Here is a 17,100-nt window from a genome sequence, read left to right on the forward strand (position 1 = left end):
GCAATGTGTATTTTTGCTTTCTTTTTATACATGCATCACCCTTACAAACAATTGTAAGTTGCAGATTTGAAACAATCCATTTAGGTTAAGCTTGGAAGTAGCTTTTTTTATTTTATTTATTTATTTATTTATTTATTTATTTATTTATTTATTCACACAAAGTCTTTGACTAACTATTTAACAACTGTATGTTATTCCTACAATGTAGTGTTAAAATCAAATTTGGAATCCGCTCTGACCCCACAGGTTGGGTGATAAGCGTGATGTGAAAGCAGACAAGCTGATGTTCAAAAGGAGAGACTAATAGCATGATTTGCTGTCTGTTCCTACGGTAATGCCCGTATGTAACCCTAGTACATCTACTAGAAAGTGTGCTCCCCTGTTAGCGTGTCGACTACAGCCATTGTGCATCACTACTCTCTACCACCCAAACTGACTCTTACAGTATTTTAGAATATTCAGAAAGCCTTTGGCAGACAAAATGCAATCAAAGAAAACCCTGTGTGTTTTGAAGTATTGAATATCTATCTGTTTCCCTTAGCTATTTTGTTACATAACTTTAAACCCTAAATTTGAATGTGTTTCACAAGTATTGCTATCAGTTGGCAGCAAGTTTAATGATTCTTTATTTAATTGACCCAAAGTTTATTTAAGAGCTTGAATATGTTATAGTATGCAGATTACTTTTAGCAGCAAACATACTGGTCATGTGAAGAATACAATATAAGGGTAACGTGAACTGAAAGATCAGAAGTATACATATGGTCATAGACGACGGTGGTCAACCTTGACTCCTTCAGGGCATTACACTGCAAGACTTTGTGCCAAAAAGATCCTGTAATTACTTTAGTTCCATATTAATGGATCCAACTGAAGTTCAACTATTTAGAAACTAGTCCTGGACTGGAAGCACAAAGGTTGCCTACCTCTACCAAGGCCAATTGGAAAGAAGAAAGTGTTCCAATGGGCAACCTGCTGTTCCAGGGTCCGCATGGTCACTGCCAGCAGATAAACCACTTTTGTACGGCACACCTTCAGCCATGTGCATAACCAAAGGGATTTCACTTGTCATGCTGAAGATTGGCAGATGATGTCTCTTCCTGCTGTTAAGTCAGTTGCATCTCATCACTCACCGGACCGAAGTAACAAAGGTTACCAAGCTGCTGAACGCTGGAGAAATCTGCGTTGACTCGTCTGGCACCGCTTGGTATGAGCAGGATTCGAACCACCCTGTTCTCCAAACACAAGTTCTTCTGCTGTGGGAGTCACAACGGACCCTGTGAGAGGGGCAGTATCTTTAGCCTGGGCTACACTTCTAGTATAGTGCTTGCTTCCTTTTTTGTACAAAAATGCCACTCTTTGGGCCCTAGTATCAAAGATGGAGTGAACTGTATAGCGATTAGAAATATTGGATTATAGTGACCTATCCAGTCCTGAGGAAGTCAATGCCAGCAGAAATGTTTCCAAAGGCTCCAACGGCCCCATCATAACAGCAGGTTGTTATTTGCAGGGACATCTCTGTTACTAATGGGCATAGCAAGGTTGCCACTGCAGCAGATGGAGGAGTTCCTGACAGGATGACCTTTCACCTGCTTTAGGGAGTCTTATTTACTCGTGTTTGATTCGCACATGAAGCGTTTTAAAAGGCTCTTGATGTCATCTGAGGCAACTTGACAGCACAGGCCTAATACTGCTGGAATACTTTGTTAATGATAATAAAACGCACTGAGTTCTGTCTTTTTCATAGCCTCTGAATGTGTCTGGGGATACTAAAAGGATTTCACATCAACTACAGGGCTCTGCTGTTGGTCAAGTATTGCTTAAGATGACAGGTGATGGATGGGCAAAGTAATGTCTATGTAAACTTCTAACATCACCTAAAGTAGAAAAATTTAAGAAACCCAATGTTAATCCTGATCTGTAGTGCAACAATACATATTTAAGAAAGTGTTATTCACTGTTTAGCAGCAGAACTTAATGTGAGCTGTGGAAGTTAAGAAAGGACCAATAACTAACTTTCTTATTCTGTGCCTTCAAGATGGATAATCATTAAAATGTATATAATTAAGAAGAATGTAAACCACTAGATGGCACTAGGATATCTTAACCAACTGTCAATTCTGCACTATGGTATTGGTACATTAGACATGCTGGGGTTTTATTCCATGCAGCACGTTGTGGTGTAATGCATTCACCCATAGCAACCCAATACTGAAAAACCCTGGGTTGTGAGCCCTGGGGATGGGTTTACTGAACCCCTTGCACTAGGAAGAAAAACATTGACAAACAAAACGATTGACAAAAAACAAGCAAGAACACTGCAATCCTTTAAGGTAATCTGAGGTCCGATCATAAATAAAAGTTACTTCAATAAAAAATAATCAGAAATCAGATGAGCAACTTTATACCAAATTGAGACATGTTAACTGATAAAAAATAATGATGCAAATATTCTGGTCTGTCTGAATCTAATCAAACCTTGGAGCATTTTTTATTGACGCATGAACAAGAGCTGGGTGTCATAGTTAAAAATACAAAACCCACAACATGTACATTAGATCCCATTCCTACTGCACTTTGAAAAGAAGTATATCCAAAAATAAATACCACTCTCAAATAATGTTAACAGCTCTCTTTCATCGGGTATTGTTCCTAATTTGTTCAAGACAGCAGTAATAAAACCTTTGTTCAAGAAGCCCACCCTCGATCCAAATGTGCTTAATAACTACAGACCTCTATCCAATCTTCCTTTTTTATCCAAGGTGTTAGAAAGAGTGGTGGCGGAGCAACTTAACAGATTTCTTGCTGCACAGAACATTGCTGGTTTTCGGTCGTATCATAGCACTGGTACGGCAATAATTTGAGTGGTAAATGATGCGTTGTGATCCTCTGACGTGGGCTCTCCGGTTTTTGTCTTACTGGATTTAAGGGCAGCTTTTGACACCATTAATCACTGTTTTAATTGAAAATATGGTGGGGCTGTCGGGTACTGTCCTGTCCTTGTTCCGGTCCTCTAACAGGTTTCAGTTTGTTAAAATTGAGGAGGAGACCTCAAAGGTTACATGTGGGGTCCTCCAGTGCTCAATTCTTGCCCCAATTCTGTTTTCTCTTTATATGCTACCCTTGGGTAATATTATGCATAGACATGGAGTTAATTTTCACTGTTGATGATACTCTGCTTTACCTCTCACTCAAGCAGGGTGATGGGTCTGCTGCTAATATTTTGAATACCTGTCTAGCTGACAAAATTGAATGTTTAAAAACTTCCAAATGCTAAATTCAGACAAAACAGAATTGATGACATTGGGACCTCAGAAACAATACAAGAAAATACACTCATTTGATTTTGTACTTAACGTTCTTTGTACAGATTTTAGAGCAGAAATAAAAAAACGTAGGTCTCATCTGAAGCACACATTAAAAATGTTTTTTTTCATTTAAGAAACCTTGCCAGATTGAGAGGTATTTTTTCCAGGCAGGATGCTGAGCGATTGATGCACGCTTTTATGTTGTCAAGAATTGATTATTGTAATGGTATTTTAATTGGTATTGGTAGCAATGTGACATCTCATCAGCAACTTGTACAACATGCTGCTGCAGGAGTTTTAACTGGTACTAAGAGACGAGATCATATCACTCCTGTGCTGGCATCTCTATACTGGCTTCCTGTCCGATTTAGGATAGATTTAAGTTATTAACCTATAAGGCTTTAAATGGCCTTGCTCCACCTTAAAAGTATTTTAACACCATACGTCCCCAAAATTATTGGAACCTCAAGATTTGTCATTTATATCCTTTATACCTACCTGCATGAAAACCTGTGTGAGAATTTCAATTTTCAATCCTTAATCAGAAATATAAAAACAATAGGGAAAATCTTAGAACAATTTATGCTTTAATTAGGCATCTTAAACAGCTTCTGTAAAGTCTTATGCATCTTACCATTTGTGGCCATGTCTTCCTTCTGTCTTGGTGTTTTAAATGAATTACATGTGTGGCCCTCCTGTTTCCTCTTGTCTCTGGACAGCAGGTGGCATCTCTCCCCCTGGATGGATGCAGGCAGGTGATGTTTCCTGTTGTTACACACAGCGCACTCCTGAAGGCCGTGACTGCCACACGCCTCCTGATCCGACAGCGACACATCCTCCACGCCTTCCTGTTTAACAAAAAAAATATTCCAGTGGGAAGGAAGGAAGTTTCCATAATATTTCCCTTTGATAATTTGTTTTCCATTCATAAGTTTATTGTGCCTGGATCTTATTTTGGACCATTAATCAAGGGCCTGTGTTAACCCTTTAGCTCTTACACTTTTATAGGCAGACATGCTGTTCTCTATTCCATGTTGTTTTCCGTTGGCACACTGCGTGACGCTCACTATTTATGACATCGCAGTTTTGATTTGTGTGATTACATCAGGTTGTCAGGGTTAATGTATCAATCCAACCAAGGGTATATACAGTAACAAAACAATACCAGTACCCAAAAAGAAAAACTGTTATGTACAGTAACGGAGTAGATTTTTGAACATGTTACCCCCATCCATTTTGTGATGCAGTTATTCCGAATTAGTTCTGTTGCTCATAACTGTTTGTTTTTATTGTTCAAGCTTGATGCTATCTAGTTTGCTGGACGGTATTGTTTTGCCATGCTTTTTGTTTCTGGTTCCTCACAACCATGTGATGAATGAGCATTCAACCTACTGGTTTAATAGTACAGATTTTTATTTTTCTTGTGTGTGTCAAGGAAGTATTATATTACAATGGAACACTACTGCCTTAGGTAGTTCCTCTTTGAAAACAACAGTAAAACAGATGTTAAAATGTCAGTCAAGTGGCATGAAATGTCAACAGAGATGCTAAATCTTTGTATAGGTCAGTGGGATTGAAGCTTACAAATGCCAATTTACTTGTAAGATGGTAACTGAGCTGGCATTCTTAACTTCAGCACTGATGTCTCTGTGCAATCGGTGTGGTGCACCTGAATTAATGGTTTTTTTTTTTTTCTATCATGTACTTCAAATGAACTGACTGCTCAGTGGAATGTTAGATACATAATACCTTAATGGATGGGGACATTATCTTGTATTTAATAATTATTTGGGTTAGTCTTATCTGGTTATTTATTATATGAGGTGTTTTATGGATTGAATAATATATAAGAAAATGTGTGCGTGTGTGTGTGTTTAATAGTTTTCTTTCAAAACCAATGAAGTCAATTCGCTGGTTTTTATTCCCAAATCTAATGATGGTTAAAAAGGAAATAATCTCGTGTCACAAAGGAAATAATCTCGTGTCAAGTGTCTTTTTACGCAAGATTGATCAGAAAATCGGTAATGCAAGACACCAGGCATCTGCTTTTCTTTTTAAATTGATGACAAAAGCAGGTAATGACTCACGATATAATTGTGTTACTGCATGCAGTTAGAAAGGACAATCCAAACGAAGAGTCTGCGTAGCATTATGGCGGTTATGTTTCTGTTTTTAAACAACACTTTTCTCCCAATTTTTGATGCTATTCCAAACGTACAGATTCGATAAAAAGATTATATGAATTAAATAAATAAGTAAACCTTGCCCGTTTTCCGGACACACCTATAATTGTATGCCAATGTGGTCTTAAAAAAAACAAACAAACAAAAAAAACAAACACCGTTCCTGACCCTGTAGTGTGTGACAATCCTTTTCCTGTTTCCTGGCAATAACCCTTCTGCTTTGAGTGGTAGTTTAACAGAAATTGTTTTAACGGCCCTAATAAGCGTTACTTTTGTAGCCTATGAACCTTGCATTCCAAAACGACCAGGGGCTAAACCAAGACATCTAAACCAGTTTTAAAAACAGGGAGTGCCCACCCACACGGCACACACGCTCTTGTTTACGACGGTGCTTGACAGCATGGGGAATTCTGAAGTGTCAGCCCTGACATTGCAACTCGTTTTTATTTAGCACTCGTTCCTGTGACATCAATTCCAACAGTACCAAAGTCATATTACTGTGTGCTGAGGTCATTTTATTCAGAAATGGACAGTGCGTGCTTGTTTTTTTTCCTCCCAGTCCTCCACAGAGAACATGTCGATGATTTTAGGCCATTGATGTTCTGCATAGGCAACCATGTGTAAAACAATATTACAATAATCTACATTAATGATATAGATTCTGGTATAGTAAGCAAACTTGTTAAATTTGCAGACGACACAAAAATAGGCGTGGCAAACACTGTTGCAGCAGCAAAGGTCATTCAAAATGATCTTGACAGCATTCAGAACTGGGCAGACACATGGCAAATGACATTTAATAGAGAATAGTGTAAAGTCAACATGAAAACTATAATAAGATCCAAAATGGAAAATTACCTATATGGTAACAATATCATGGGGGACAGTCAGCATGGTTTCAGGAAAGGGAGATCGTGTCTAACTAACCTACTTGACTTTTTTGAGGATGCAACATTGAAAATGGATAATTGCAAAGCATATGACATGGTTTATTTAGATTTCCAGAAAGCTTTTGACAAAGTCCCGCATAAAAGATTAATTCTCAAACTGAACGCAGTAGGGATTCAAGGAAATGCATGCACGTGGATTAGGGAGTGGTTAACATGTAGAAAACAGAAAGTACTGATTAGAGGAGAAACCTCAAAATGGAGTGAGGTAACCAGTGGTGTATCACAGGGATCAGTATTAGGTCCTCTGCTATTCCTAATCTACATTAATGATTTAGATGCTGGTATAGTAAGCAAACTCATTAAATTTGCAGACGACACAAAAATAGGAGGAGTGGCAAACACTGTTGCAGCAGCAAAGGTCATTGAAAATGATCTAGACAGCATGCAGAACTGGGCAGACACATGGCAAATGACATTTAATAGAGAAAAGTGTAAAGTATTGCATGCAGGCAAAAAAATGAGCATTGTAAATATCATATGGGAGATACTGAAATTGAAGAAGGGAACTATGAAAAAGACCTAGGAGTTTATGTTGATTCAGAAATGTCTTCCGCTAGACAATGTGGGGAAGCGATAAAAAAGGACAAGATGCTCGGATATATTGTGAGAAGTGTTGAATTTAAATCAAGGGAAGTAATGTTAAAACTTTACAATGCATTATAAGACCACCTAGAATATTGGGTTCAGTTCTGGTCACCTCGTTACAAAAAGGATATTGCTGCTCTAGAAAGAGTGCAAAGAAGAGCAACCAGAATTATCCCGGGTTTAAAAGACATGTCGTATGCAGACAGGCTAAAACAATTGAATCTATTCAGTCTTGAACAAAGAAAACTACGCGGCGATCTGATTCAAACATTCAAAATCCTAAAAGGTATAGACAATGTCGACCCAGGGGACTTTTTTGACCTGAAAAAAGAAATAAGGACCAGGGGTCACAAATGGAGATTAGATAAAGGGGCATTCAGAACAGAAAATAGGAGGCACTTTTTTAACACAGAGAATTGTGAGGGTCTGGAACCAACTTCCGTAATGTTGTTGAAGCCGACACCCTGGGATCCTTCAAGAAGGAGCTTGATGAGATTCTGGGATCAATAAGCTACTAACAACCAAACGAGCAAGATGGGCTGAATGGCCTCCTCTTGTTTCTAAACTTTCTTATGTTCTTATGGAGGTTCCTGAATGGCTCAGCTGGATTCCACAGAGAGATGTAGATCTCAGTCAGCAGGGACTGAGTGAACTCCACATGCTACAATGACCCCTACTGGCCAGGAGGCCAGCGAGCTCAAGCGCACACCAGCTGGTCTCCAGCTCGTCAGAATCCGCTGTGCAAGCTGCTGAGTGTAAATAGATGACAAGGGGGACAAAAATGGGGCTAAAATAATCTGGCCCTCTGTGGACTGTTCCATTGTAGCAATGGGTTTCTCAAGTACAGTTTATATTTGAAATTAAGAACTGTGCTTAACGGTTTTAAAATCCTCAACAACGACAGCGTTCGCAGTGAGCTTCCGAAAATCATTTGGTGCCATTTGAACAGTCACCATGCGCTCTGTGGGCTGGTAACCACAGGAGGTTATGTTTTTGTGGATCACTATCACTGAAACCAGTCTTTATTAATGTCTCAGAAATCACACTATAGCAGACTGCTTTTAGAGTTCATTTGAGCCTAATTTAGGCTTAAATAAAAAAAGGTCAAAATACTAAGGTTACTAATAAGCTCTTTTTAACTGGAATGCTGGCACGCATGGAATGAAGATACTAAGAGATGGAACTGGGTTTCTGTAACAGTCAGAGTTTGATATTATTCTGCATAGCGTGGGGATTTCCAAATGGTGGCCAGTTACAAGGAAAGTCCTCTACTTGCTGAACATGATATCCAAACCTTCATTTAGGGACCAAAACAGACGAAGCGGCCCCCATCCCTCAGACACCTCCCTGCGTGGACCATCTTGGGTTGAAGCGTCACCTGCTGTAATCCCATGCCTTTTGAGAAGTCTTGGGAATGAATGGAGCTCCGACATGCACAGCCCAGACTTCCTCCCCCCCTTCACACAGCGGAAATGAAGACATCAACCCCCTGCAATGTGAAACAGAAACTGTGGGGCGAAGAGGCACACAATCAATGATCCATGTTGCTGCACTTGCTCAATGCAGCTATTTCATCTTCTACTGCAGTGCAGTGTGTATTATGTACGATACAACACTCTTCAAAATGGCACCAGTGCTTGTGTCTACAAGCACAATGAACAATTAAACCTGCCCTCCTCTTTCCAGTTTTCATTACTGTCTCCATACAAACTCAGGAGTTAATTACACAACTGAGCTTTCTTCAGTGAAAAGATATTTTAAAACATTTAGAATTAATCACCAAAATTAATTTGGTGTGATATCGTACAGAATTCAACGAGATGTGAAGTATCATGTGCTTAAGTTCAGTGTCGGTAACAACTGTTTATTATTGAACAGGTATTTATTATGTAGCAACACAGCCAGCTGTTGTTAGAACTTATTCAACATGCTACCTTGTGGGGAATGTCAGTGCATGACCTATACATGTGTGGAGAGGTGGTAACAGCCTATCCCTCCCAAAGCCATCCCAGCACGCCCTGCAGGAAGTCACTCTAGGACTGCATGTTCTGGGCCTGTCACATGCATATCCAGCCAGTAGTCCCTGTTATTGGGAACTTTGCAACTCTAGGATGAACAATTTATATCTACAATGACATAATTATAGTGCAATACTGCAAGGATTATTATTTATTTATTAGCAGACACCCTTATCCAGGGCGAATTACAATTGTTACAAGATATCACATTATTTTTACATACAATTACCCATTTATACAGTTGGGTTTTTACTGGAGCAATCTAGGTAAAGTACCTCGCTCAAGGGTACAGCAGCAATGTCCCCCACCTGGGATTGAACCCACGACCCTCCGGTCAAGAGTCCAGAGCCCTAACCACTACTCCACACTGCTGTCCCAGCAGCAGCTGAGGATCCAGTATTGTGGTGCTGAGGTCAGACGAATACAGTAGATAGTAGGAAGGGTAGATTACTGCAGTCTAAACAGGGGGGTCTTGAGGAGGCAGCAGAAGGCAGTGAGAGACAGGGCAGTCCTGATGTTCTCCAGGAGCTGGTTCCACCACAGAGGGGCTAGGCACAGGAGGATGGAGAGTGGAGAGAAGGCAGCTGAGGAGAAGTGGAGAGGGCGAGAGGGGGTGTAGGGAGACATGAGGGATTGGAGGTAGGAGGGGTACCCTTCCAAACCTTTAGAATCCACATTGGAATTTCAAGACTGTGTTTTTCATTAATGTTTTAAGGGCAAATTCCAGCCTTACTGACACCACCCTGTGGGTGTTGTTTTAAAGCGATGTACATTGCACACAAACACTCAACGTATGCATTTTGGCACTGTACCTTGAGTAATGCTTTAACATGTAATGTATAACCTATTGTAGCAATATATAGTTTCCAGGGCAATAATATTTTTGTAATTAAGAAAATGAATACAAAAATATTCTGAAACACACACCAAATTGTACCCTTTACCTCGTGTGCTCTTTTGCTTGTCAGTTTCCAATTTTATTTCAATGCAATTTGTTCAACTTTTTTTTTCTTTAAAAATCAAAACCACTGGCAGAAACATGAACACTTAAGAAAATATTCATCTTAGTGTATTACTGGTTTTGTGCCAATTTAAAAAGAAAAAATCACCCTGCCGTCTGACGGCATAGAAGAAAATTCAGGTGTGATCACAGACGTGATTGGAGAACATGGCCCCATCCCGATAACCAAGAATAGACCAAGTCTATTCTAGCAAGACCCTCACATTGTGGATCCCACATACAGCTTACCTGCAGGAACTACCAGAACACGTTTTATGGAAGAGCTAAAATGGGTACCAATGCATGAGCGGACCGCAACACATATTGATGACCTTTGACACACAGTAAAAAGAACAAGGGACTACAAGATGGAGAAACTGCAAGAAAAGGTTAAACATTAAATTCAACTCTTCCCCACCTTCTTTTTGTTGGTTGCACAAAACATTTGAAACCACACAGTATATATTTTCCGAAAATGGAAACAGTTGTACAAAACATAAGAGACACAAAGAATTGAGCGCTTCTTCTTAAAATCTGAGAGCGACTCGAGTATCACGAGGAGGAAACTGACAATTTGTACCCAGCCTGTCGTAAATTTTGAACCCCCCTGTTCGTTGCAAATAAAAAAAAATAAAGTCAGCATCATTTTATTTGTGGTTCACATGTGTCCCTTGTACCTTAAAAGGGTTAAACAGCAAATTAATCAGAGACTTACTTTTTGGTAAATATCCTTTATCTATCTATCTATCTATCAGATATTTTATATATACATATTGTATATATATATATATATAAAAAAAAAAACTTCAAAATGTTTCAATTAATTTAATATTTTTTTAATTTATTTTTTGCAGTGTACAAACTGAAGGCAGAAACGGCTGCTGTATCCCAGCGATTCTCATCATACAGTACCTGGCTACTGCTCATTATTATCCACACTGACACGGGTAACAGGGGTTCTGACACATTACTGCCTGCTGTTTCAGAGTAGCTGGCTTATTACAACTCCAAGAAGACCTTACTTTTTAATATTATTAAATCATCATTATTATTATTAGGCCATACACTAATTTAAAGCTTGCAGATCCATCACCTGCCACCTAATCAAAACTACATTTTGTCTGTGATCACGACACACACCCCAAACTGGGAGATCAGCTTTGGATGAGGTATTCTACATGTTCTTAATATTCTGTATGAAACAAATGCAAAAATAATTTCTATTAAAAATACAGAGTCCCCAAATAGAACTCTCTCCCTCCCTCGCTATTCTTTTAGGAGTGTGACACAGAGATCTCAGTGGTGTACAGGTTATAAGGGACTCCACAGTGACATGCACTAGAAAAACGTATAGAAAACATAGAAAACAAAACGGAAGCATTTTGATAGCAAATTGACAAAGATCATATTATACAAGAAGTCTGAGAATGAAGTCAAGTTCTTTTGCAAGGGCTCCATTGATTCCTTTACATCTAAGCAAGCTGGATGGATGGATGGTCGAGTCTGTTTACCAGTCATTACTGCAGTATTTGTGGTACTGACTGACTGTCTTTTTCAACAAGTGTCCATTTAATGTGTCCACACACATGGATGCAGAACTTACAAAACGCTGTGTTCAAGATATCAGGGTCAGTGCTTAGCAATGATACAATGTGCATTTTAAGGGACTAGCCAACACATGGTAATACTGTGTACAAATGAAGGGGAAACACAATAGGCTTTTCTTCAACACCCTGAGCTAAGTCAAAACTCATGTCTCCTAGTTAAGCCTACTGGCTTCACAAGGATCTTGTTTAAAACAGAAAGGCAGAATTCAAGTGCGCTGGTGGTGAACAATCGATTCCCTGTGCACGGTTTGCTGTCAGAGGAAGGCAGTGTCCAAGGTCACATGATGCAGCATTTGTTCTTGTGGTTGTGTGGCTCCTTGAATCGGAGTCTCTGTTTGGGTCGATATTTTTCCAAATAGGTGAGCTGCTTGCTGTTGATGGCTCCCCTTCGTTTCCTGAAACAAGTACACAAATTAGGGTTTAATAAATGTTTTAAGTTTTTTTTTTTTTTTTTTAATTTATTATTGTATTTAAAACACTCCTGCCTTCAAATGATCCTGACAGTTAATAACACGGGCATAACGACAACTTTGACTTGCAGTGAATGGTTATTCTCTAGCTTTATAGTTTTAAATTAACTAGCCAAGCTTTTCATGTCTTGCTGGTAAACAATTTGTAAAGTATGAATGCACCGAATGATAAGAGATAAACTTACTGCCTGATGAACTGTATGGCATCCTCATACTTCATCCCACTTTCAATAAGAGCAAGAGCAACAAGGACAGGGGCTCTGAGACAAAAAAACACACACATACACACATCAACTACACAGCACGAGAGAAATGTGTCATATTGGCACCTAAACCTTAGGCTGAATCCATACTACAAGTAATCTCTCCAACTACTAAATTAACAAAAAAGTAAAAACGGCATCAATTAAGAGAAACTCTACAAAACATGCTTTTACAAATTCAACATTAAGAAAATAGTCTTAACCCCAGATTTCTTTGTGCCTTCATGGGCAGGTGGTTGTTCTTCTGTGTAACAGCACCATCTAGTGTTCAAGCAAGCTCATGCAGCAACAGGTTCCCCTTAAAACCACAGTGCAAGCTGCCTTACCTTCAGACACTTGCACAGCAGATATCAGAAATAAACACGCATTTATTTATACATTTTCAAAAACCTAAGTTATCAGGGTGGTTAGCTGTAAATGGCAGCTCACCTGTAGAAATTATTATTTATTTCTTTTTTATTACCTGTAAGATCTGGTAATTCAGTGATACTGCCCCCCCCCCCCCGGCTCATCCTTCAACACAATGGCTGTACTAACCAAGGCGTCAATTCCAATCTTCCAGTCACAAGCCGGCCACAATGGATGGAGCCCTCTGGAGGGTTACACACCTGGCTCTACCGAAGCAGGATTGCTGCTTGTCACAATCACAGAAACTTGGTTGGGATATTCTTCAGTACAAGTTATGGATGCTATCAAAAATCTGGTAGTATTGTCTCTTTGTATGTTCATATACTTAAAGATCTATTTTGTATGATTTCTCTATCCCCCAGCCTCCTCCTCCCCTCCCCCTCTGTGCCTCCACTTTGTCAAGACCATGAAGACATGTGAGTAACACTTACCTTCCAAGGCCAGCAACACAGTGGACAGCAACACAGCTGCCAGGATCCTCACAGAACTTGCTTTTCAGTAAATTCAGCCAGTCCTCAACTATCTTCTTAGGCGGTGGAGCCCCGTCATCAAAAGGCCAGTCCTGTAAGGAGGAAACATAACCGAACATTAGAAGTGACTGTGTGCTTGGTTTGGTGTGGAAGCCTTCAGGAGGTGAGGATACATACAGTAAATGGAGCTTGCAATAACACTTCATGACCCTGACCCCCTACCCTTACCAACAGCAGGTGCCAAACCAACCCAGGACAACTTGTTTTAGCAGCTCAGCTTATTAAATTATAATTCACTTTTACAAAGAAGTTGCCGAAGTTCAACTAGCAATAGCTCTGTTGTCCCAAGGAGCTGACTACAGATCAGGCTTCTAGGGAATCTTCTAAAGGGAAGAGGGTTGAAAAACAACATAATATACCTGGGTATCAATGCTTCTGTACTCCATCAGAATGTTTTATTGCTGTTACTATTTACTTATTTCAGATGGTTTACTCTGTTTTCCATTCTTGCCTATGTGACTGTCCAGCCACTCAAACCTCTGCAAGCTTTCAAAGTCCCGCTTGTGGATAAACATAGAGCAGAGTTTTCAGATACAATAACTACTATCTGAACCAGCAAATAATGCTTCAAAATATTAACTTTATCTTTAAGGTGTTAAGGGAGAAATCTAGAAGCAGGATTTCTCACCAAATCTCACTTCCAGTCATACAGGGAAATGAACCGTTTAAGCAGGTTATTGTGTGTATGGCTTACTTGTTACATTATGAAGTTAGCAGGATGCAGGAGATATTCCACTAATCAAAACACCAGAGTCACAATGATACATACAGCACTGTAATTATAAAGATGCTAACCTGGTACTCTTAATAAACACACACTTTGACTTCTTCGGTCATTTGAGATTAGAAATGACTGTTGAGTTCAGGAAAGAGGAAATGCATTGATCAGTGTGAAGTGAACTTCCTTCTTACAGTACATCAGCACACATTCATCACCCCAGTCCTTTTTGTTTGACGGGTTGTAGATAAATTACTTCACACAATATATGACTCAGAATTCAGTACTGTTCAAATAAATACTCACTGTGTACTGTAACCAACTTTGCATTCCAGGACTAATCCCAGAAAGAAAGGGTGGGTACTACTGGTGGGTTTCAATGGTGTGTCTGGGCTGGCAATCACTTTTACAAAAAGTTAAACTCTGATTGTATTACTTCATAGAATTGTACAACTTAGAATTACAATAATGTGCAAATATGCTACCCATTGTGTCAAAGTATTCCATAAAAAATGAGCTTAAAAATGCATCTCTTGTACGATTATCTACTGCTGCTTACTCCTACTCCAGTGCAAATTACTTTTTAAAAGGCCTCCTCAAGGCTGACTGAGGAAGCGAGGTGGGGAAGCATATTAGCATTGCACATGCTTCACCAAACTGTGCTTTACTACAGGCTTCAGTGCACAGAGCAACCCCATCTCACTTCAGTCTTGTGGAGTCCTTTGAGAAGCCGAGTTTTGCTGGAACAGCAAGCAAGCAATAGATAAATCATACAAAATAGAAAAGTAAGAAATTAAATTAGGAAAACATTTATATAAAAGGTATCCTTTTAAACACTGGAGTTCAGGTTATCACTATAGGGTGAACCAGGACAGAGGAAGCAGCACACACACCCACATTGTCAGGCTGTATGCATTGCTGTATGACAGCCGCACTGCACTCACTGAGCAGAGCACCCGAGAGCTGGAAACTCCATGTTATCACAAGCTTTATCTACTTGCCAAGGAACACTCCTATCACAAGATCAGAGTCACCCACATTGTCAGCTCCCAGCAATGCATACAGCCTGCCAGCCGCACTGCACTCACTGAGCAGAGCTCCAGAGAGCTGGAAACTCCACGTTATCACAAGCTTTACCTGCTTGCCAAGGCACACACTCCTAGCACAAGATCAGCCATACTGAAGTACTTCTGCTTGACTGAGCCACTGCCGGCCAGCTGCGGTTCATTTATAAACTAGATGCATCGTACCATACTGTAGAGTCCCTTCAATTATACATTGCACAACGCTGGGTATTTAAAGCTGCAGACAACCTTTTCAAGTAAAGGGATTTGAACAGGTTAGAATTAGTTGTAATAGTATTTGTAAACCATTAAGGAGTTAATGACCCTCCACCTACCTGAGCTATGAATGACATGCAGCAACCCCTGAATGAGACATGTCATGCATGAAACTACTTCTAATCAAAAAGCACACCGAATTATGCAAATGTTCTGCTTGTCTCGCTATTCAATTATGCAGGCAAGTATGCTTTTACTTCTTTACTGAAGCATGTTTTTATTGTTCCTTTCTTCCCAGACTGTCAGATGGTTATCATCATTGTGCAAATACTGATGAAATGAAAGCTGGCGTCTGCATTGTACTTCATTCAAGCGCCACTTTGTGCTGCAGTCCGAATGCATTGCACTGCATCACAGGAGCCTTGTGCAAATCACTTTCCCTTACTGACCGACAGGTTTTTATACCTTACTTGTTTATTAGTTTATTTTATACCTTACTTGTTTATTAGTGGAGAAATGCACTGCATTAGTACTAAATGTTAAGCGCAGTTTGCTCCCCAATTGTTTTTTTGTTTTGTTTTGCTTGAAAAGTCCCCCTGCATTATTTAAACCTTGCCGTTCTGTTCACTGCAGGTGGTTTAACCAATAACTCTTAACCAATATACACGCCCTACTGCTGCTATGGTCAAAGGGGTGCCCCTATGAATGAGATATTGCATTAGAAATGTTTCATTCATTTTGTCTTTAAAATGAGACCCCCTTTTTATACTGCTATATATATATATATATATATATATATTATATATATATATAGACACACACACACACATTGTGACGGTTAAGGAGAGTCTGCACTGGGCTTGGTGTGTGTATAGAACACTCTACACATTGTGATGGTTTTGTAGAGTCGTGAACCCCAAGCATCAAAAAATTCCACAGTCCACCATATTATATATATATATATATATATATATATATATATATATATATATATACACACACACACACACAAAAATCAACTCCAGTGGACAGCCACAGTGAAGGTGAAGAAAGACAGCAACTCATGTTAATCAAGTCCATATATTCTCAATTAACGCAATAATCTTTATTTCATATCTTTAAAACTTCACAGCAAACACAGCTAACACATTTCAACCCATAGCTCTGAAGACGACCTATGGGTTAAAACATGTTAGCTAGGTTTGCTGCTTTGGGTATACAGGCGAAGTCATGAACGTTTTGCGGCCAACTGTGTGCGACAGGTGGACAGATTTGGTGGTGGGAGTGTCATGGTGTGGGCGGCAATCTCTGACAGTGGCAGAACCAACCTTGTTCATGTTCAAGGCAACCTGACAGCTCAGCGCTACTGTCATGAGATCATACGGCCTCATGTGATCCCATTCATGAACCATCGTAACGTCATTTTCCAGCATGACAATGCACGACCGCACAATTCTGTCAAGACGTGGAGGTATCTTCGCCAAGCACACATGCATGTCATGGTCAATGTTCATCCTGGCTCGGTACTTTGTTTCACGCTGGGCAATAAAATGAGTGCTCCCACCTTGCATAGTTTTATTCAGCTTATTCATTTCACTGAATAGGTCTGCGAGGTAACCCAGTTTTGCCAGCCACATGTCATCTCACCTCTGTATGCATGAGGAAGGAATGGTGCTCTGTGCCCACTTCCTCACAAAGTGCAGCAAAACACCTGGAGTTTGTTGCTCTGGATTTAATAAAATTAACAGTTGTCCGCTGTGTTCAGAACACTGTGAAGACC

The 17,100-nt window shown here is 39.7% G+C and overlaps 1 protein-coding gene across 5 annotated transcripts in view; it reads right to left on the reverse strand.

Moving 5' to 3' along the window:
• Nucleotides 1–10,854: 10,854 nt before the first annotated feature.
• Nucleotides 10,855–17,100, reverse strand: part of LOC117394889 (protein tyrosine phosphatase type IVA 3) — a 49,677-nt gene continuing 43,431 nt past the window's right edge. For all 5 annotated transcript variants that reach the window (XM_033993576.3, XM_059010451.1, XM_033993578.3 and 2 more), the window contains 3 exons: nucleotides 13,224–13,354; nucleotides 12,307–12,381; nucleotides 10,855–12,046 (listed from right to left, as the gene is read on the reverse strand). In XM_033993576.3, the coding sequence (XP_033849467.1) occupies nucleotides 11,929–12,046; nucleotides 12,307–12,381; nucleotides 13,224–13,354 (324 nt within the window). In that variant the 3' untranslated portion in view covers nucleotides 10,855–11,928. The remainder of the gene's footprint in view (nucleotides 12,047–12,306; nucleotides 12,382–13,223; nucleotides 13,355–17,100) is intronic.

This window comes from Acipenser ruthenus, chromosome 3, assembly GCF_902713425.1.
Source record: "Acipenser ruthenus chromosome 3, fAciRut3.2 maternal haplotype, whole genome shotgun sequence".
In the NCBI taxonomy this organism is placed as follows: domain Eukaryota; kingdom Metazoa; phylum Chordata; class Actinopteri; order Acipenseriformes; family Acipenseridae; genus Acipenser; species Acipenser ruthenus.